At 36.6% G+C, this 22524-nt stretch overlaps 1 protein-coding gene across 1 annotated transcript in view; it reads right to left on the minus strand.

The window, feature by feature from the left end:
* Window positions 1-17455: 17455 nt before the first annotated feature.
* The window catches only part of LOC116866180 (pregnancy zone protein-like), a 43546-nt gene continuing 38477 nt past the window's right edge, over window positions 17456-22524 (minus strand). Inside the window, exons 30-36 of the mRNA XM_032854939.1 lie at window positions 21550-21768; window positions 21269-21399; window positions 20804-20894; window positions 19658-19726; window positions 19186-19288; window positions 18153-18194; window positions 17456-17526 (exon numbers count right to left, since the gene is read on the minus strand). Of these exons, the coding sequence (XP_032710830.1) occupies window positions 17504-17526; window positions 18153-18194; window positions 19186-19288; window positions 19658-19726; window positions 20804-20894; window positions 21269-21399; window positions 21550-21768 (678 nt within the window). The 3' untranslated portion in view covers window positions 17456-17503. The remainder of the gene's footprint in view (window positions 17527-18152; window positions 18195-19185; window positions 19289-19657; window positions 19727-20803; window positions 20895-21268; window positions 21400-21549; window positions 21769-22524) is intronic.

Genomic DNA, 22524 nt, shown 5'->3' on the forward strand with positions numbered 1-22524 from the left:
CACTAAATCAGTAAATTGTACCTAAAATGTGACTCCTCAAGACTTTAATGATTCAATAGCTGCAGGTTTAAGTCATTATGTATAGAGTTGATTTATATTTAAGCAAAAGAGAGCTATTATTTTCTTATATTGTTTTACTATCCTTTACCTTCTCTTTCCAACATGGACGTTTACACTTAAAAACAAAACAAAACCAGGCAGTCTGACACAATGAAAACTATTTTATTACTTTTCAAAGTTAATAGGTATGAGACTAGGAGAAGAAAGTAACAGAGACAGTTTAGTTGTGGAATTTGGAAGTCAAATTTGGTTCTCTCTCCAAGTGGTTACTCTAGCCCAGTCATCATGTTGTATGCATTTTAAGTTATTCCTCAGCAAAACTGTATGCCATATATCTTTAGATCCACTCTTCAGTAATGAAAATCTCAGATTTTTAAATTGCATAAATGCTAAGGTTTTGTTCTAAAGCAGAGAATCTCAGAACAGTTAAATAACCTACCCATAGGGGTGCCTGGGTGGCTCCATGGGTTAAAGCCTCAGCCTTTGGCTCAGGTCATGATCCCAGAGTCCTGGGGCTGAGTGCCCTGTTGGATTCTCTGCTCAGCAGGGAGCCTGTTTCCTCCTCTTTCTCTGTCTGCCTCTCTGCCTACTTGCCATCTCTGTCTGTCAAATAAATAAGTAAAAATCTTAAAAAAAAAACAAACCTACCCATCATCATTCAGATAGAACCACTCATTTAATCCCTTTCTGGCATCTGGATATTTTTTATGTGAATCATCTACTCTTTCAAAGATAGGGTAAGTGATGAAAATTATCATTTTTTTAAACCTCCCCATCTATACTTCTTTCCCCTCTATTTCTTTGATCTTCATAGGAAAGAAGGCATCAGTGTATTATAATTTTATTCGATATACTATTTTTATTCTTATTTGTTATAAGCCTAATTGATGTCTTAATTTAAAAATTAATTCCACATATATTAGATATTTCAAACAACTATTTCATAAAGGTTTGGTTAGTATCATTTAATATATATTGAAATTGGAACCCATCAAGTTGAGTAATTTGCCCAAGGTTTCATCTGTGAACAATTAAACCATTAAAATATTACTTAACCTTGGATGTTTGCATTTTAAATATTTGCCTTTGTAGGAGTGACTAAATTTTGCAAATACTAAACATGACCTTTAATTTTCTCTTTTTTGTGTTCCCCTGCCACCTCCACTCTCTGAAGGCAAAGGAGTACAGTTATTGGGTCTTTCGGGCAATATTTCTCATCGATCGCCTCAAGGGCTAATAATGTTGGAGGGAAATGGGATGTTTTCTGCATAGTGAGAAGATACTTCTTCTGTTCATGACAACTAGACTGTGAAGTGTGTTGTTCTTTATCAAATGTTGGATGTGATGTAAAGTAATAAGTTTTCAGTGGGCAGGATCGTATGTTGTGTTGGACTGAAAACAGAATGCTTACCATTTCTAACCCTGATAAATGCCACTTGCTTCATCCATTCAGCCTTTACTAAGAAATCTGACAGCTCCCACATATTTCCAGATGCTCTCTGGGTGGAATGTAGTGGGAGGTGCTACCATTCACAGCTGTACGTGAGGTAGAGGAATGGTGGCAGAAAAATGTACCCCTACTGATTACTGGGAAATTGTGCACTGAAGAACTTTGAAGAAGAAAGGAAAGTGAGTTGGTCAGAGTTCTGACTTCTGCTTTCTGGGCTCCGGCCTGAAGAGGGCCAGTTGTATTTAAGTGGATTAAGCTAATACAAAGAGAAAAGGATCCTTTGATCCCTCTGCACGTTTAGGACTCTGGAGGCTGCCTGTATCCATCCGGAATGTAGCTCCATTCAAGGCAGGAGTGCACAGTGGGTAGGAGTCTGAACTTCAAAGGCAATAGGTGACTCTGTAATACAGGTTGTATTGGAATAGTTGCAGGATTGGAGGCTCGACGCTGTGGCAAGTTGGGGCTCTATAGGATAAAAAAGAGCTGAGGTGAATGGGAGTCAGCCAGAGAGGTCTTCTGGGACTATTGGTCAAGGGGCCGAGCTGAGACAAAGCAGATGGTTGAAGATTCAAATGATGAAGGCTGGTGGGTGAGAAGCCAGATTAATAGTGGCTAAGGAAGACCAAGAACTCTCAGATGAAAGATTCTGAGTCTTTTACTCCACCAGGAACCTTCTAGATCCTGTCTTGGGGAGGAACTGGGGAGAGGTACAAGAAAAGTCTTACTATTATTGGATTTCACCAACTTTACAACTGAATAGTTTTTAATTACTCCCTTCCTCCCTGCCAGACTGGCCAGTTACTGGGGTCTCTTGCTAAAGACTCAGTGAGTTATCAAAATCAAAGGAGCTCTACTTCTACATGTGTGATCTATAATATGGATTAAACAATATGTACTGTAACTATTTTTATAGTACATGCTTTCCATCCTAAAGGATGATTCTGTGAAGGTGATCTGAGGTTTCTGTGATCTGAGGTTTCAGTGTCTTCTCATCAAATCACGCCTTCTAGGGACTATTTATTCTGTTTATGATTATGATGACCCAATGGAAAAAAAAAGTGTGGAAAAAAATGAAAGAAAAAACACTTATGATTCATCTCTTATGATTGCTAGGTATGTTAAGAAATGGAAGGGTAGCATTTAATGGGAAAGTCAAGGCAAAGATATAAAGAGGAGAGGGAGATAAGGTGCAGACAAGGGAGGAGGGTACTTTAAGTGAGATTTAAGTTCTGCAGGGTCTGAAGCACTGGTAAAGCAGGGCAAGGAGAAATAGCATGAAATATGAATGAGGAAGTCTGCCTTTCTCCATAGTGAGGGAAAAATCTCAGCCACTGTATTGTGCCCAACTCCCCACTTTCAGCTAGGTCCCTGAGACGTCTAAAATGTACCAGGCTTTATGTGGCTGTTTTTTTTGCAAACAAGCTCCATCCCCAAGGCCTCCAGATGGAGCTCAGAATTGGGCAGAGCTTCCTGGAAAAAGGTCATTGCTCTCAGTGATTGCCTCACTATCCTCAAGTCTAACCTCTGACAGGCTCTGAGACATTTCCAGAGGATAAAATTCATATTTTCATTAGAATGAACTTTCTTTTATTTTGACAGCAAAGCTCCTGGTGGACAGCTCCTTATAAGAGATTCATCCATGTTATTTTGTAGATATTGAACCAGTTGTGTTTTGTTACAGTATCACACTGCTAGGTCATCATCAACCAAATTTTATGTGTCCGCTCTCCCAGTGATAGAATCAAGATTACCTCCACCTTCTTGATACCGCAAATAATGCCTTGATAAATATCTTTTTAACATGTTTCATGGGACCCTTAGACAAAATTCTTTGGAGGGCACATACACAGAGGTGGGCTTTCTGGATCTGAGGCATGTTACTCTCCCAGAATGGCTGTAACACACCATGATTCCGCCAAATAGTGCAGGAGGATTTTCATATCCTCACATTTTTTTTTTAAAGATTTTATTTATTTATTTGACAGTGAGAGATCACAAGTAGAGAGGCAGGCAGAGAGAGAGGGGGAAGCAGGCTCCCCGCTGAGCAGAGAGAACCCGATGCGGGGCTCGATCCCAGGACCCTGAGACCATGACCTGAGCCGAAGGCAGAGGCTTTAACCCACTGAGCCACCCAGGTGCCCCAATATCCTCACATTTCTAAGGACAGCTGGTCTTTACATTTTGCCAAACAAAAAGGTATGAAGTGACATTGTGTCATTGTTTCAATTTGTATCTATCTCACTATCAATGACTTCTGTTTTTTTTTTTTTTTTGTATGCTTTTAGTTTGTAAATTGCTCATTCATTTCCTTTTCTCATTTTTTAAAATTACAGTTGCTATCTTAGTCTTGTTGATTTCCTGAATTTTTTTTGTATAAACCTAGACACAATTCCTCATCAGTTTTAGACATTATAGACATTTTCTTTCATTTTCTCATCTATAACTGTCTATACTATCCTTTATTTCTTAATGTTGCACTGATAAACTTCAACTTCTTTTCCTTGTGATTTAGGCTTTTGCGGTTTGCTTTAAGATATTTTTTCCCAGCCCAAATTTGATTCTTCTGTTAATTTTATAGTTTGACCTTTTATAAGTGTATCAGCAAACTATCTGTATTCTAGCTTTGCATGTAGTGTTCTTTACAGATGCATGTTTTGTGGGTTTTTTTTTTAAACTTTAATTTTCCTAGCCCCTTCTACTAACAATCGTATTAAACCCCCTTGATTTGTGGAGCTACTTAGACGGTCTGTTAAAGTATCATATATACATCAATCCATATCTGAACTCTTAATTTCCTACCAGTGGTCTTTTTGTTCATTCTTGCACTAGTATCCTTCTCCCCTGCATACATGTAATTTGAACTTATTCACTTCACTGCACAAGTGTTTGATATTCTTGTTTTTTTCCCTCTGTAGCTTCTGCCCGTTAATATTTATTTTGCATTGCAATTTATTTCCACTTCTGTTTGTATACTTTTAATGACTCTATATCAACAATGGACATACCTTCCTGTTTTATATTTCTTTTAAAATATATAATGTCCCTCACAGCCCCTTCTGATTGATTTTTCCTTAAATTTAATTTTGGTAGATATAAGATTGCTACCTGGGGGAACTTTTTTTTGTTCCTATTTATTGCTTTATATCATCTCAAGCTATATCTTGTTTCAAATTTTCTGATTTCAGACTTTTTCTTTAAGTGTAGACAACACATTGCTAGATTTTTCCCCTTTTTTATTCAGCTAGTTTAATAGTTCCTCTCATTTAATTTTTAAGTTTAATGCATTTACATTTATTGTAATTTCTGAATTTTTTTATTCATCTGATTTAAAATATATACATTCTGTTTTGTCTTATGATTGTTGCTTTAACCTAAGATATACTTGTGTTTATTTATTCCTGTGATTGTTTAGACTTTCCACATCTTCAATGTAATAAGGCAGATATTTTAGAAATTATTTAGAAATTTAGAAATTTCTTATATACTTTTTTTTTTTTTTTAAAGTAATGAGTTATAGAGCTTTGTGCCAGTTACCAATTCAATACCTTCCAAATCTATCCTTCATTGCTGACTTTGCCTTCTGGAGCTGGTGTCTATGAATTTTTATCCTTTGCTAGGACGTTAAGCTTTTCTAATAAAGAGTTCTAGAGGAACATTGGAGAAGGAACAAATTTCTCTTCTTGGTTCTAAGGTGCTCCTCTATGTAGTCTCCTTCAGCAGATGTGGTTTCCACAGTCCCGGCCTCCTCTGGTGCCTGATTCCTGCAGTTTGCATGATCTGTTCAGCACTGATCTTCAGCAGTGCGTGTGTGGCTTCTGCAGCCCTAGGCTTCTGTGGTGCCCCATAGCTAGCAGCAATGGGTGACTACCTGTGGGTGATTTTCCCCAACACCTTCTTAGGTGCTTTCCAGCAAGAGTGCCACCAGCCCAACACCTTTCCTTATCACCTGGCTTTAAAGCCTTAGTGAACTTCTCTATCATGCAGTGGGCCAGGGCTGCTCCCTCTCCAACAAAATTCAGTACTCAGCATTCTTTCTTCCTTCTTTGGATGTACTTCTGATCTGTCTTTTCCTTGGTGCACTATTTCAGCCCGTGGGTAGTGTCTTCTCCATAGTCCTGTTACTCTTACATTTTTTAAGAGTTCTTTTTATTCTGTATTAACTAATCTCACTTGGAAGCCTGGATGGCTCAGTCAGTTGTCTGCCTTTGGCTTAGGTCATGATCCCGGGGTCCTGGGGTGGAACCCTGCATCAGGGTCCTTGCTCAGCGAGAACCTGCTTTTCCCTCTGCCACTCCCATTGCCTCTCCCCCTGCTTGTGCATGGTCTCTCTATCTCAAATAAATAAACAAAATTTTAAAAAATATATAAAATAAATAAATAAACAATATCTCATTATCCCAATCTCCTGTTTTTATTTATAATACTTTATATTAAACTATCTGTCTTCAGATTATAATGTAGTTTTGATCCCCTGAGTGTACCTTGCCTGATAGAAACTTATACTTCCTCTGGTTGATTTTGCATATTGTATTCAAAGAAATCCATAATTAGCACTAATGCTTTAAAGCGGTCTTGCTTTCACATCTTTTATAGCATACCCTAGTTTATATCTGTTTTTTGTTTGCAAACTTTCTCTTGAATGGTTTTCAGTGTATGGCTCTTGTCTAGCAAAACTTCTGAGGTTGAGTATACATACAAATATTTTTTATGTTCTCACATTTGAGGCATGATTATCTTGGACATAAAATTATTTTTTATGTTCTGATTTTTTATTTATTTATTTTTTTTGGATATAAAATTCTTGATGTGAAATGTTTCCTTAGTGACTCAAACTATTTTTCCATTGTATCCTTGTATCCAGTGTTGTTGTTGAGAACTTGTACTTAGTCTTTGTCTCTGGAATAATTTAGAATTTTTGTCTTATACTTTTAAAAAAAGTTTAGTATATGTCCAGGTTTGTGTTTTTTTTTTTTAAATTTCTCTTATGTACTTATTTATATATTTTTTGATTCTGGGAGATTTATTTCCATTATTACTTCATAATTTTTTCCTTTTCACTTTTACTTGCATCTCACCTGGGAAATCTAAGATGTGGATGTTTATGCTTTTCCTTCAGTCTTTCATATTATTAGCTTTCCATTTACATTGTCCATGTATTTATTTCAACTTTTCTGCTGCTGTTTTGCAAAGTTCCTCGACTTCATCTTCAAGCTCATTATTTTGTTCTTCAGTTTATATATCAGAATATTAATCTCATAAATATCAAATAATGTATCCATATCTAATATTCCCACTTTTTGTGTTATGGTTTCTAGTTTTTAATTTATATTTTGTATACCTTTTATTATCTACTTTAAAATATTAGGATTGTTTTATATTATGTTTATTCTGGTAATTCTTCTTTAGGTAATATATGTTGAACATATGTGTTGAACAAACACAGTTTACTGTGTTTCTTTTATAAGACTTTAACAGCTGACATGTGTTTAGTTTTTTTGGCTTATAAGCCCATTATTAATGGGCTACTTTGTCCATATATAAGTAGGGGAAGAGCCAAAGATCAGATCCTTGCCTGTGATCTTGCTAGTGACTTAAAATTATGGGGAGGTAAAGAGTCCAGGGAGGAAATCCCCAGTCACCAAGGGCCAGTAGTGACCACTCTTACTTGCTACATTTTTATATCTTTAGGTGACAGCATGAAAAGAAATCGAATCCAGTGCTTGGAGGAATGATAGGGGGAGAGAATGGAAAAAAGAAAGCCTCAGGCACTGGTTATTCCACATTGAATTTGGTCCACTCTTCATACTTGCAGAGCTTTTTGGTTAATAGAATTTTACTCTAGGCTTTTGCTGCTGATTTCTGTGGTGAAGGAATAGATTGTCCCAAACCAGCTTCAAAGAAAACCAGTAGCAGAACTTAAATTGTCTTCTTTCAATTTACCAAGTCAGTCATTTCCCAAATTCCTTTCTCTTTGATTACCAACTCCTCTGCCACTTCTTCATCAGCTCCAGATTGCTTTCATTTCCTCCAGCTTTCTTTTTTCTAATATTTTGTTGGTTTTTAAAACTTCTGTTTCTCTCTTGCTTATATTGTTTTTCAAGGGTTATCTGAAAGAAGGAAGAAAAGTGTGTGCTGATTTTCCATTTTTTAAAAAAATTTCATTTTCCATTTTGTTAGAAATAATTGTTGACTCTATTCTGTGCTTTTTTAAAACTTGTTTTTGATATTTTGTATAACTTTTTAATTCTCTTTTGAATCATGAGTAATTTCCTCATATCTTACTACAAATTTTTTAATTTTCATTTTATCTCAATTAGACCTACTGCTAAAAGGATTAGTTGATTCTTTCCTTTCTTTCTTTCTTTCTTTCTTTCTTTCTTTCTCTCTTTCTCTCTTTCTCTCTTTCTCTCTTTCTCTCTTTCTACTTTCTTTCAGTAGGCTCCAAAGACCAGCCCAAAGACCAGCATGGGGACTCAACTCAGAACCCTGGGATTAAGACCTGAGCTGAAATCAACAGTCAGTTGCTTAACTGACTGAGCCAAACAGGTGCCCCTGATTTCTTTTTTATTTCAATGAATCCATTTTTTATTTCTTGAATTATTTGTAATATTTTTTCACATTAACTACATTTTCATTGCCTTATGTTTTTCTGTTCCTTGTTTTTACAACTCCAATCTTTGAGAAGTTGTAAAAGGGATATGGGTGGCTGCAGAAAATTATAGTAAGTGTATTCTTGAGAGCTGACACTGCTCAATGATCTCTCTTCCAGTTGTTTTTCTGTATATAGGGCTACAAGTTGTAATTATGAATAAGGTGAGATTATACTGGAAACAGAAAAACACAATTGTGCAAAGTAATGGGCTGAATGTTTGTTTTTCCATGGGAAAAAAGAGAGTACTTTTGTTTTAAAATGACTTTATTAAAATAAAAAATAAAATATTATTTCCTAATGTGAAATAGAACAGTGAAAGAGAAAACCTGAATGAATGTAGAACAAGGTCCGCAGAAAAGGATTCCCCTCCCCTTCATTTTTAACACTGAATCTGGAAAGAAGCATTACAACTTTTCCCATAGATGGCATATTTAATTAATTTATATATATATATATATATATATATATATATATATATTATTTCTTTTCAGCATAACAGTATTCATTGTTTTTGCACCACACCCAGTGCTCCATGCAATACGTACCCTCCCCAATACCCACCACCTGGTTCCCCCAACCACCCACCCCCCGCCCCTTCAAAACCCTCAGGTTGTTTTTCAGTGTCCATAGTCTCTCATGGTTCACCTCCCCTTCCAATTTCCCCTCAACTCCCTTCTCCTCTCCATCTCTAGATGGCACATTTTTGGGGTAATTTTTTACTTAGATGTAAGTCACATAACTCTAGAGTTCCTATTCAAGTGTCCAGTTAAGTGACTTCAGTATATTCATGGTGTTAGGCAATCATTACCATTGTCTAATTGTTAAATATTCCATTACTCCCCAAAGAAATGTTGTACCTTCCCCCAATTTTTTCCTCCTCAGTTTCTGACAACTTTTAATCTATTTTCTGTCTCTATGGATTTGTCTGGCTAGACATTTCATGTAAATAAATGGAATAATTCCTTATGTGACTATTTGTGTCTGGTTTCTTTCATTTAGTGCCATATTTTCAAGGTTCATCCCTGCTGTTCTGTATCAGTGCTTTACTTTTTTTTTTTTTTTAAAGATTTTATTTCTTTATTCGATAGAGAGAGACAAAGAGCACAGGAGAGAGTGAGGACTAGTGGGGTGGGGGAGGGCAGGCACAGGGAGAAGGAGAAGCAGCCTCCCTGAGGAGCAGGGAGCCTGACAGGGGGCTGGGTCCCAGGCCCCCGGGATCATTACTTGAGCCAAAGGCAGACGCTTAACCAACTGAGCCACCTGGGCCCCTCAGTACTTTACTTTTTTATATGGATGAAAGATATTCCATTGTAAGTACATAACCATATTTTATTTATTGTTCAGTTGATAAGATATTTGGGTTATTGCCACTAGTTGGCTAATATGACTAATGCTGGCATGAAGAGTTGTGTAAAAGTTTCTGTGTGAATATATGTTTTCAAGTCCCTTTGGGGTGTAAGTGGAGTAGAATTGCTGGGTCACACTGGAACTCTCTGTTCAGCATTTTGGGGGAACTGCCAGACTTTTCCAAACAGCTGCAGCTTTTCACATTGCTGCATTCCATAAATGAGTCTTCTCTTTTCTCCACATCCTTGCCAACACCTGTCATTCTCTGTTTTGTTGTTGTTGTTTTTATTTTATTATCCCCATCCTACTGGGTGTGAAGAGGTGTCTCATTGTGGTTTTAATTTGCATTTCCCTAAAAACGAATGATGTTGAGCATATTTTCATGAGTTTATTGGTTATTTGCATATCTTCTTTAGAGACATTTCTATGCAATTCCTTTACCACATTTTAATTTGATTGTTTTCTTATGGTTGAGTTTTTAGAGGATTTTATGTGTTCTGGATCCTAAATCAAATTCTGAAAATAGTTTTAAAATAGGGAAATATGAGTCTTCTTTATTACTTTTCAATATGATTTTGGCTAATTTGGGTTCCTTGCATCTCCAAATGAATTTCAGGATCAACTTGCTCATTGTGAAAGAAAAGTACTTGTAATTTTGGTTGAGATTACACTGAATCTATTGCACTGATCACTTTGGGAGATATTGCGATCTTAATAATATCAATATATTAGTATAGTAAAATTTATGTATATTCATTACTCTGTGTAATATATTTTATATTAATATATGTCTTTCAGTCCATGAGTATTTGATATTTTGAAGTTCCTTACTCACCATTTTTGTTGATGTTCCTTTTTGGCTCAAATTTGATGGGTTTATTAATTTTAAAAAACTTATAAAATTTTTACTGCAAAATTTATATTAATGTAAAACTAAAATTAGACTTTTTCTATTAATGATATATTGCCCTTAGAAATAAAATTGTGGTTACTTACTTGGAATATAGTAGGTATGATTATAAAGATTGTGTTTTTAAAGAATATAAGAGGGGCACCTGGGTGGCTCAGTCCTTAAGCGTCTGCCTTCAGCTCAGTTCACAATCCCAGGATCCTGGTGTTGAGCCTTGCATTGGGCTCTCTGCTCAGTGGGAAGCCTCCTTCTCCCTCTTTCACTCCCCTTGCTTGTGTTCCCTCTTTTGCTGTGTCTCTCTCTGTGAAATAAATAAAAATCTTAAAAAAAAATATAAGAAGTCCTTTTTATTTCTTTTTGTGCTATATCTAATGCTCAATTTAGTAGGTTTTGCTCTCAACAGTGGTTGAGATTTTTACTTATTTTCTTTTGTAATGTGTCCAGATAGCAACTATTCAGTGTTGCACCAGAATATTTTTCTTGGCTTTGTGTTGACTTCACAATCACGTTATCTTTCTTCTCTTATGTGAGCTTTAAAATATTTTCACTTTGATTAAGTAATAGGTAACAAAGTATTACCCAATACTTTGATTAAGTAATAGGTAACAAAGTATCATTTTCCCCTTTTAACCTAGTTACCAGGTACAATTGAACTACATTCTTTTGCTTCCCTTGGGTGGAATTCTAAATTTAAAAAAATTATAAAGTCAGGATTTTTTCATTGTATTTATTTTTCATTGTATTTATCAGTGTTGTAAGACCTAGTTGGTTAGAATGATCAAATTAGAAGATAGAGTTAGCCTTCCCTAGTTTAAATCTGCACAGGCAAAACATCAGTATAAATATTTCAGAAATTATACTTTTATGTGAAGACACTGGAGATTTGTCAATGTCTTCACTGTTCATAGCATAGTCTCACTTTAAAAAAATATTTACTCATTGGAGAGAGAGGAGAGAGAACACAACAGGAGAAGCAGAAGGAATCTCAGGCAGACTCTCAGCTGAGCGTGGAGCCTGATGCAGGGCTCAATATTATGACCCTGAGATCACAACCTGAGCTGAAACCAGGAGTTGAATGCTTAACTGACTGGGCCACCCAGGCAGCCCTATTGTCACTTCTAGGAAAACAGTGATCAAACTGTTGTGAAATAGCTATGTGCGGTATGCCTATAGAGCAATTTGTCCTCCTTCACTGTAATGTTATTGGTTATTGTTATAAATTAACTAATTTCACTATCATGGAGGTGTCTACTTTTTATCTTTTTCTTTTAGAATTGGGGGTGCAGAGGGAAAGGAAGAGAGACTCTCAAGCAGGCTCCATGCTCCACGTAAGCCACAGGTGTGGGTGGATCTCACAACCCTGAGATCACGCCCTGAGCTGAAATCAAGACTGGGATGCCCAAATGACTGAGCCACCCAGGTGCCCCAGGTGCTTACTTCTGGATTTTTGCTGAATGCTTCTGGAAAGTCCTCTATTAGATACTATGAACATCAGTACTTCACAGAACAGACTCTTGAATTCAGGTTTCTGAGCCGTTCTTCCTTAGACAACTTTCAGGCTGTGCTAAAGGATCAGTCAAGGTATCCAGGACTCTTTTTAGTTTAGAAGCAAATAGAGCAAGAATGCTTGGCCCAAGATCAAACAGAACAAGAATCACGAGGATTGAATAAACCAAGGAGGGAAATTAAAATGTGGTTATCTCTTTGGAATGTGGTTAAGTATTATTTTAAATTGTGTGTTTTTAACAAAAATAGGACAAGTATTTTTCTTTCTTTTTACATTGTATCTAACCCCTAATTTAGTAGATTTTGTTTCTGTGGATGAAAACAAAACATTTAAAAATCGTATCTGATTCCCACTGATTCCCTTGGAGTTCAAATACATACTGTCACTGAATCTTTACACTTTGCATGGCAAATATTGCATGGTTTAATAAGAATCTGTTGTTTGCTTTTAACATGGATATAATTGGACAGGTTGATTGTGTAATCAAGGCCTACAGTTATTTGAAGATAATTCTCATTTATCGTCGAGCATGTGAAGGTCACTATTGAGAAATATCAGTGGAGTCAATGCCTACAAAGTTTTCTCATGAAACTGACCTGGTGCCTGACTTACAGGGCCTCAGTCTCTTAAGTATAAATCAGACCACTTTTGTGCAAGCCAAGGACCCCAGAATTTGGGGGACTTTTAGATAAGAGGCATTCATCTATCTTTGTGGTACTGTGGGTGAAATGGTGTCATAGAGGGTCTTAAAAGCCTGAACCAAGATTCAGGCTTATGAAGGCTGCTGGACAGAAGTTAATTATGTTGCTTAATACTGAAGGCTCAAGATTTGTAGACCAAATCAAGGAGGCTACATGGCTAACTAACCCTCCTACCACTTATGAAAACAATTCATGCAGACCTCACTCACGAGACCGTCACTTCTATTTTTAAAATTAAGAATAATATTTGCAGAGGGGAGTCTGCCAGAAAAATGACCAGAAACTCAGCAATAAGGCAAAAATATGGAGTATCACATTCTTTCAATACAACTTGGTGGTAAGGGCCACTTAAAGTTTATCAAGGGGAATATACTTAGTTCATCGTACCTTACTACAACTGAAAGGCTCCAGGCTCAGTGAAGTTACTTGTGGATTTTTGTCAGATAAACATGCAAATAATTTCTGTCCAGTGGAAAAGATAACCTCAAGGATTTTATGGCATATTTTACATTATTTAGTTTTAGACACAACCCATCCTTCTTATCTTAACAGTTTTGTTAAATTGTCTGTAAATATCCTAGCTTTTTGGATGTTCTTTGAAGTGGTTATAACATCTTACTGATACTTAATCAATAGGTTAAATAAAATCTTTGACATGTGTTTATGTTTTCTTGAGAATATAGTTGTTATGTATGTGAATACATAGTTTCTTTGTGAAAATTATACTTTGATGAATAACTAGTTAAAATAAGAAGATCCCATACTTAATAATATTCATCTATGAGTCTTAGTACAGATTATAAAAAAAATTATAGAAAAGGTGTTGTTTTATTTTACACGAATTGGCAAAGGCCTTCTTTTTTTATTCCCTGTATTTATTTATTTATATAATTTCTTTCAGTGTCCCAAGATTCATTGTGAATGCAACACATGTAGTGCTCTTTTATTTTCAATCTTTTCTTTTTGTATGCCTGGTATCAAGAAGCAATTTAATTTTATATTCAGCTGCTTAGTGTCTTTGGGAGAGAATTTTTGGGCCAAGTGATATCTAGGTGTACTGAGGATGAAAGTTTTTGTGTGGCTTATATATGAACAGAGTTTGGGTAACCAAAGATAATTTACTGGACATAACAAGTTTCATTTTGTCAGATTAAGTACACATTCGATCTTGGCACAGATTTTCTCAGGCCAAACTTTCTTTGACAATAATTTGCATCCTTGCAGACCTTTTGCAGTTAGTAGCTTGAGTATTCTTTATTTTAATATTATCTCATTAATTCTGATTCCTAAATTTTATAAGAAGAGTGCCTGAGAAAATCAAGGGAAAAGCATATAAAAATATTTTGCGCACTACTGTCATTTAAATAATAGTGACTCCTTTATATTTATAAAATCTCTAAGAAAAAGGGTCTGTAACTTGTACTTTGTTTTAAGTACTAATCAAATATTCCTTGAGGGAGCATTTGAGCACAGATTAAAATCTACAAATCAGCATTTTCACCCAAATGTACCTTGAGGTCCAGCAATCTTAATGGCTCACGGGTTTATTTATTTGTATTATGAACCGTTTTATTTTCTTTATGACCCATGGGAGAAATAAACAAGAAAATCCTCCTCTAGAACTTTAAGAGCAAGAAGAGATTCATCTTTTTTGAGATAAGCTATAAATATGTTAGAAGGCTAGATGTGAGAAACTAGACCCCATATCTCATTTTAGTTTTTGTTTGTTTTAAGTTATGGAACAAGATATTTTATTATTAAACTGTGCGGGAATATATAAAACAAAAAGAAAATTTCTTGGTTTTTCCTTCCACCACTCAGTCATTTGGAACATGCTCATTTGTTCTGATTTATTTTATTTTCTTTTAAAGATTTTTACTGTTCATTTATTTGAGGGAGAGGGGGAGGGAGAGAGAGCACGAGTCAGGGGAGGGGCAGAGGGAGAGATAGACTCAAGGAGACTCAACACTGATGGTGGAGCCTGATACATGGCTCCATCCCAGGACCCTGACATCATGAACTGAACCAAAGTCAAATGCTTAACTGACTGAACCACACAAGCACTCCATTTGCTCTGATTTACAAGACAGATAAGAATGAACCAAGTAAACTGGGCCAGTAATGAAAATATATTATTTCAATTGGATAATACAGTAGTTTCCTATAACAGGGTGGTTTAAAAGAATGGAAATGTATTCTCTCCTAGTTTTGAAGGCAAGAAGTCACAAATCAAGGTGTGAACAGCGTCACACAGCTTCCAAGTGCTCTACAGGGCAAACTCTTGCTTGCCTTTCTCTTCGCTTCATCTGTTGCCAGCAGCCCTTGGTGTTTCTGTCTCTGCTTCCATCACCACATGACCTTTTCTCTGTGTATCTGATGCTGTCTTCCCTGTGTGCATGCTTGTCTCTGTATATCTTCACCTTTTCTTATGGAAAAACAGTAGTACTGGATAAAGGGTTCATCCTACTCCAGGATGATCTCATCTTAACTTACATCTCAAGTACATCTGCAAAGACCCTATTTCCAGATAAGGTCACATTCGCACGTGCCAGGGATTGGGACTTCAATATATCTTTTGCGAGGCACAATTCAACCCACAACAGAGATAATACGTATTTACCCTTTTGATGATTGCTGACAGCCAGTTTGGCAAGACAGAGGCAATAATTTTCCTTAGAGCTCAGTGAATGTATAAAAGGTACTTTTAAACAAATTTTGCTTAAAGTGTTAATAAATAACTAAAATTCCTTTTCCTTCTCATTTATTTGACTTTGGAAAAGAACAAAAATCTTTTCCATAATACATTTGTGAAGCATTAAGCGATTCAGCTCAGGTTTAAGTAAAATGGTCTTTCTGGCTCATTTTCTTTCTTTCTTTCTTTCTTCTTTTTAAAATATAGTCTTTTATTCTCTTTTTTTTTTTTTTTAGTTTTCAGAGGTAGAATTTACTGGTTCATCTGTTGCATATAACACCCAGTGCTCATTAATTCAAGTGTCCTCCTTAATGCCCATGACCGAATTACTCCAGCAGCCCCTCCACCTTCCCTCTAGAAATTCTTCTACCTCAGTTTCCTTACAGGTGTATTCCAACACCTCTGTGTTCTTCCGCTTCTCCTTCACCTATCTACCTATGGGAATATGCTCTATTTGGGCAGTGACCTGTTCAGTCACTCCTTTGTTTCATTGAGTGCCTGCGATAGTCACAGCACATTGAGTGAACACGTTGCAGGCAAGATACATGTTTGGTTTTCAAAGAGGTCTGAGTCATAGGTAAAAGGGAAATAATTTTTTAAAGTTTAGAATTGTGTAAGAGTGAATAGACACAAGTGTGCTAAACAATTTGATGAAGCATAAAGAATGGAGCCGAGCTCTGCACAAATGGCCTGTGTATTTGGAGATGAGCAAAACCTTCCTTCTTGCCTCCACCTAGGAGACGAACTCTTAAAATGCAAATCTGAAATAGTCTCTTGCTTCAAATCTTGTGATGGTTTCTATCAACAAATGAAAAATATTGTTGTAGTCTGTCATTATCTTGTAATCTGATTCTTGCATATATCTTTTGTCTCCATGTATACATTGTTTTATGCTTTCATCTTATCATGTTATATATATTCATGAAGTTAATCTTTAATTTTAACTTTGTAGTTCAGTTCAAATGGAGAAATCAAATCAAATGTAGAATTCACTTCATGCGCATTGAATAAATGAAGATAAACTGTGTCTGAATAGGGAAGGCTAAATATTATAAAAATGTTGACATACATAATCATTATAAATTGACAAATATTCAAGGCAGCACTACACAGTACCCAGTGTGATTATTGGGGTAATTAACTTGACAAAGGATTTCAAAGTTTTACTTGGGGAAAATAATAAACAGGATTATTTTTTAAAAAAAGATGAAAAGAGAGAAATGAGAGGAACCAGCCATAGTAGTTATATTTTTTAAAGACTTTATTTATTTATTTGAGAGAGAGAGAGAGTGAGCATGAGTGGGGGTTGGGGAGGGGCAGAAGGAGAGGGCGAAGCTGACTCCCCACTGAGCAGGGTGCCTAGCACGGGGCTCCATCCCAGGACCCCGGGATCATGACCTGAGCAGAAGGCAGCCACTTAATTAACGCCATGGTCATTATTAAAATATTTTATTAAGCCACAGAAACGCAAATATTTTACTTGTAAAGAAACGCACGCCGGATTTTATCGCCCCAAAAATCTCTCTAAAGCTGTCCCTTTATAGTCATGCCAATCCCCTCTCCCTTGCCCTACTATCAATAATCCCTGGAAACCACTAAGTTTTCCCCATTTCTATAATTCTTTCATTTCCAGACTATTAGATAAAGGAATCATATCGTGCGACCTTTTGAAATTGGCTTTATTTTTACCAAGCATTATGTTCTTGAGATCCATTCAAATTGTTGTGTAGATTAATAGTTTGTTCCTTTCTACTGCTGAGTAGTATTCCACAGCATGAATGAGCCACAGTTAGTATAACCATTCACCTGAAATGGACATTTTGGTTGTTTCTAATATTTGGAAACATTGTTTTCTTTTGCCTACGTTTCTGTGGATTACTTGAACACTTTTTGGAATTCCATTTTGATTTCTTGTAGTGCATTTAGCTCAGCTTTTCAGATAACTTCTATAGTGTTTGTAAAAATGCTGCAGAGAATAGACATATACTTCAGAAGGGAAATCTAATATTGGTAAAGAACAAAAGAAATGGTAGAAGTGCATATGTCATAAATTTATTCAACATACAAATTTCATATATTTCCAATTCCTGTCCCCTATTTCTCCTACTATTTTCTTTCTTCTGATAAGGTTTTGTCTTTTGTTGCTGGAGAAGATCATCTGATGAGGTCCTCAAGTTTCCATTTTCAAGCATTTCCGTGTTCAGATTCTAAGTAGTAGAATAAAAACCAGGAAAGTTAGGGAAATCCTGTCATTTACTGAAGGAATAACTTTTCATACTTCAATCATAAATATTTGACCTTAATAAATTTTAATTATTTTTAATGACAGGGCTGTTTTTGTTTTTTGTTTCCTCTTTTAGAATGGAGAACTGAAGGTGTCACAGTGAGTGTTCAAATGAACATTGTTGGCTGGCCTAAAGGAAAATCTTGTAGATCATATCTCTCATGCTGTGCTATATAGAAAACTACAGGGAAAATTTTCCTGACCTCAACTAGTGTAAGTTTAGAAGTATCCTGAAAATGTCATAGGTGATAAACATATCACAACTGGGTACAGAATACAAACTAAATATTAGATGATTTAGTTTTTAGATGTTGCAAATTCCTGGATTCATCTTCAAACAAGTCACCCCAGACCCAGTAATTATAATTTACATGCATTTTTTTTAACTGAGATATTCTAGAATATATTTGAAATAGTTTAAATTCCTAAATGATACACCATGGGCTTTATAATATGATAAGGATATACTCGAGAAGCAACCTTATACAGACAACTGATGTTTATTTATTTTCCTTATGTTGGCATTAGACTTCGCTGTTTATACTTTACCAGCACTGCAGGGATCCCTGTATTCTTCAATAGTGAATTCCTCTGAAATAGAATATATAAGACAGAAGGAGTAAAGACATTCAGTAATAGGCATATGGGAAGTTAACTGTAAATAAACTGTGTAAACTAGGAGAGAAAGTATAAAGACAGTTATGGAGCCAGTGGAAATGAATGACTTCTGTACTAACCCATCCGGGACTACCGGAGGGGGCAGTGAGAAAAAACTGGGCTTGGATACAGAAGTCAAGGGCAGGTTTCAAAGATGGAAGTTTGTCTATCGATGGGATACTCTATGGCCCTTTTCACAGCTGTGTTCTCTTTATTGGAGTTTAACTTCTTCTCTGAACTCTTTCTCACTCCAGGAAGGAGTAAAGTATTACATTACCAGCATCTTAGGGTGCTGGCAAATTTCTAGTTCAAAGTCATGAGCAAATGGAAGAATTTCCTGCTATATTCCAGAGTTTCCCAAATTTTGTGAGACTACTCAAGGCATGAGTCAACAATGAATCAAATTTGGAGTACCTGGATGGCTCAGTCATTTAAGCATCTGCCTTCTGCTCAGGTCCTGGGATCTTTATACTTTCTTTCCCAGTTTCCTCCCATCCAACTCCTTGCTCAGGGGAGGTCGGCTTCACTGTTCCCTCCATCCCTCCTCCCAGATGATGCTCTCTTTTGTGCACGCTCTCTCTCTCAAATAAGTAAATAAAATATTTTTTAAAAAGATGAAATTTTAGGTCTCATATCATAAATCAGTACTGATTTTTTTTTTAGTTATTGCTACTCTACTTATATCTCTGGAATATTTCACTCCAGAACAAACAAGTTTATAAGAGGATTTAGAAAGAACTGATCCTCTTATTGCTTTATAAGAATGGTTCAAGACTCTTTTAAGGGGCACACGATTATCCAATAACCACAAACTCACTCTTTCTTCTGGTGAAAGATTGTGGAATTTTGTTTGAGACAGGGTCACCCTTTATCAGGCTCCTCAGTTTTTCCCTTTCAAAGCTCAGCATGTCTGAATCTCACTCACCTGTCTCGTAATAATCATAGGCTTTTACAGTGGCTGGTTTTAAATTGTCAACTTGGATGTCTTGTTCCACTGAGAAGGAGAAACTCAGGGTTTGATTGGTTAGCTGGAGAGACAGGAGAACTGAATTGGAATCAAAGATTAACTTAGTTTCTAGTTACCATTCTCTCTTCCTATGATATTATCCAACCTTATGGTTATGCTATTCAACTGTATCAAAGCCTATGGAAAGAATGGGACATTTTGAGACTTGCAGAATACACTCAATGGCAGATATAAGGACAAATGAGATGATTTTATGGAGAGACAAGTGTAGTAAAAAGAGCCTTGTTGATCAATCCAGGTTTCATTTCCCTCTATTGCTCTTTTCTCCTCCCTCACTTGTATGTGTGTGCAAAACTTTCTCCAGAATCTGGATTGGTGTGTTGGAACCTCTAGTAGTTCCCCCAGATCTAGCAGAGTCACAGAATCTTACCTCTTCAAAGTAAATCAGGACATGGTTGGTGCTCACTTCAGTCCTTTGAATCTGAGGCTTTTGTTGGAGCTGTTGACCAAGAGTATAAGCCAGACATATGGGATGAGGAAATTCCAGGCTAAGAGCACTTTTCAGGTACTTAGGATCTAACTGGCTGTTCAGAAACATCCAAATGGCTAATTGTGATTTCTTTGAGAATTACAGTAATATTTATCAAACGCTTTCCTATTATCTATCATCTCTATCATCTATTTATACCTACATATCTCTGTATCTATCTGTCCATCTATCATCTACCTAATCTATCTCTAACATACACATTTTCTTTTTCTTTTTTTTAAAGGACTTTATTTATTTATTTGACAGACAGAGATCACAAGTAGGCAGAGTAGGCAGAGTAGACAGAGAGGCAGGCAGAGAGAGAGAGAAGCAGGTTCCCCAATGAGAAGAGAGCCTGATGCGGGGCTTGATCACATGACCCTGGGATCATGACCTGAGCTGAAGGCAGAAGGCTTAACCCACTGAGCCACCCAGGCACCTCCACATTTTCATGATATATGAGAATCATCCTTTATATGAAAAAAGAAGAAAGGAAGACTATCACATATATGACATATATGTGTATATGTGAGATATATTTTTATATCATACATATGTCTATATACATATGTCTATATTTTCTTCTTTTAGAAAATTTTTTTTATTTCACACACAAAGATCACAAGTAGGCAGAGAGGCAGGCAGAGAGAGAGAGAGAGAGGAAGGGAAGCAGGCTCCCTGCTGAGCAGAGAGCCCTATGCGGGGCTCGATCCCAGGACCCTGGGATCATGACCTGAGCTGAAGGCAAGGCTTTAACCCACTGAGCCACCCAGGCACCCCACATTTTCTCCTTTTAAAAATATAGGATAATTCAATACCTCTCCATATACCTAATGTCTCAAGGGACGCTGGAGCATTTTTAACCTAGTCTATGACTTATGTCTTACACTGCAGACCACATGACAGTGACAGCCACTATGGAAATGACTTAAACACTCTAGAGAAGAAGTGTGAGGGAGTAGACCTCTTGAAAACCCTATAAAACTGACAAGCATAAATGTCAGCTTTTATCATGATTTTGCTATCTGTAAGGGATTTAGGGTTTACCTTTTTCACTGATGATTTCACAGGTATGAAGCCTGATACCATCTTCACGTCAACGATGACCATGTTGGAGCTTGGTCGTTCCCCAGTGTAACTATGAAGACAAGGCACAGGGACAAGGCATTCAAACAAAATTCTTTAGTGTTCATTCAAGACATAAACTCCCCCTTCTCTTTCATTTGTGCTGTTTCCTATCTTGAACTACCACTCTGCTTCCCCATCTAGTCTATTTGTGTCTTCTCTGCTTGTTTGGAGAACCCAGCATTATGAAGTCACACTCTGCAGGAATGGCAACACCATATGCTCAGTGCTAAAGTTTTTCAGTTTGGGTGAAGGAAATTTTCTTGTTAGTAAATATTGCAAGAATGCCATATTCATAGTTTGTGACTTGGGACAATGGGGCTCCCCTGCAAAGGAAATCCACTTTCTCCATGTTCTACAAAAGGTCTTACCAACAAAAGGATTTACCTAATGTTGATGTGAATCTGGAATTTCCTGTGAGCATGTACTCCATCACAATTCTTGGGGAGAGTATCAACCTTCAGAGTGAAGGGGACTTTCCCTTCTTTCTTGGGCAGGATGTTATATCTCAAGGATGTCTAAAATGATTGGAAAAAAATCCTTTATCATTGCCCTTGAATAGTCTATTTTCCTTAGCTCACACATCTTTTTCCATTTGGAGATTCATATCCAGTTCTTGAAGCTTTCCCCACGCATTTGTAGCATCCCCTAAACCCTGGAAGTCTCACCTGTAGGTACACACATCCTGACCCTGACACGGTCGTGCTGTATTCCCCTGGAATCTCTGGCAGCCTGACCTCCTGCAACAACAGGCGATTGGCATCGTGGACTTGGAATTCTTCAGAGAACGTCTCTGAAGACTTGACCGCGACTACAGATGCTTTGTCCCTTTTACTGAAAGTTGCCGCTCCATATTTGGACAGGGCTTGGAGAGCTACCACTGTGTCCTGAAAAAAGATGGGGCAGAAGTCACGGGAGTGAAGGTAACAGAATCATACTGGATGTAGATCACATCAATTCTACTCTCTCTTAGAGTGATTTCATGACAAACACAGACCCGTTATTAACCACAAACTATTCTATGTACTTTAGGGGGACATGTAAAAGTTTCCCCATCAAGTAGTTTACACTATACATGTGGAAATTAGACCCAAACATTGACATAGAGCAGAGGCTATTTCAATAATTTAGAAATTTATGTAATAATGTATAATAATAATAGAAATTTATATAATAATATTTGTTGTAAACATTCAGGGAAAGGGGAAGAAAGCAGAGCTAGATTAGTAAGAGAACACTTCCCAATGAGAAGGTAAGTAAGACTTCCTTGAAGAAGGTACTGTGAAGAAGAAATAAAATCATGTGTGAATCTTGAGAAAGATTTATACAGACAGAAAGAGAGGCAATCAGGGGCTACCAGGGTGGTATATATGTGGAGACATAGAAAAAGGAGAGAGCCAATTCCAGAAAAAGTGAAGAGATTAGCCTAATTAGAAGGGAGTATTTGTGTTTAGTGGGGAAGAGTAAATACTTTGAATAACATTAGTAGGTTGTTTCAGTCTTCTTTTGGATGAGAAAAAAAAAAAAGGTTTGCTTTACCAGGGAAGTCATTTTATGAACTATTGCTTTAGGAAGATTGATCCATTTTACATTTATGGGTTGACTAAGGAGAGAAGAGATGAGAGATTGTACAGAGGACAGAA

The sequence above is a fragment of the Lontra canadensis genome, unplaced genomic scaffold (assembly GCF_010015895.1).
Source record: "Lontra canadensis isolate GAN:19392208 unplaced genomic scaffold, GSC_riverotter_1.0 scaffold9, whole genome shotgun sequence".
Taxonomy (NCBI): Eukaryota; Metazoa; Chordata; class Mammalia; order Carnivora; family Mustelidae; genus Lontra; species Lontra canadensis.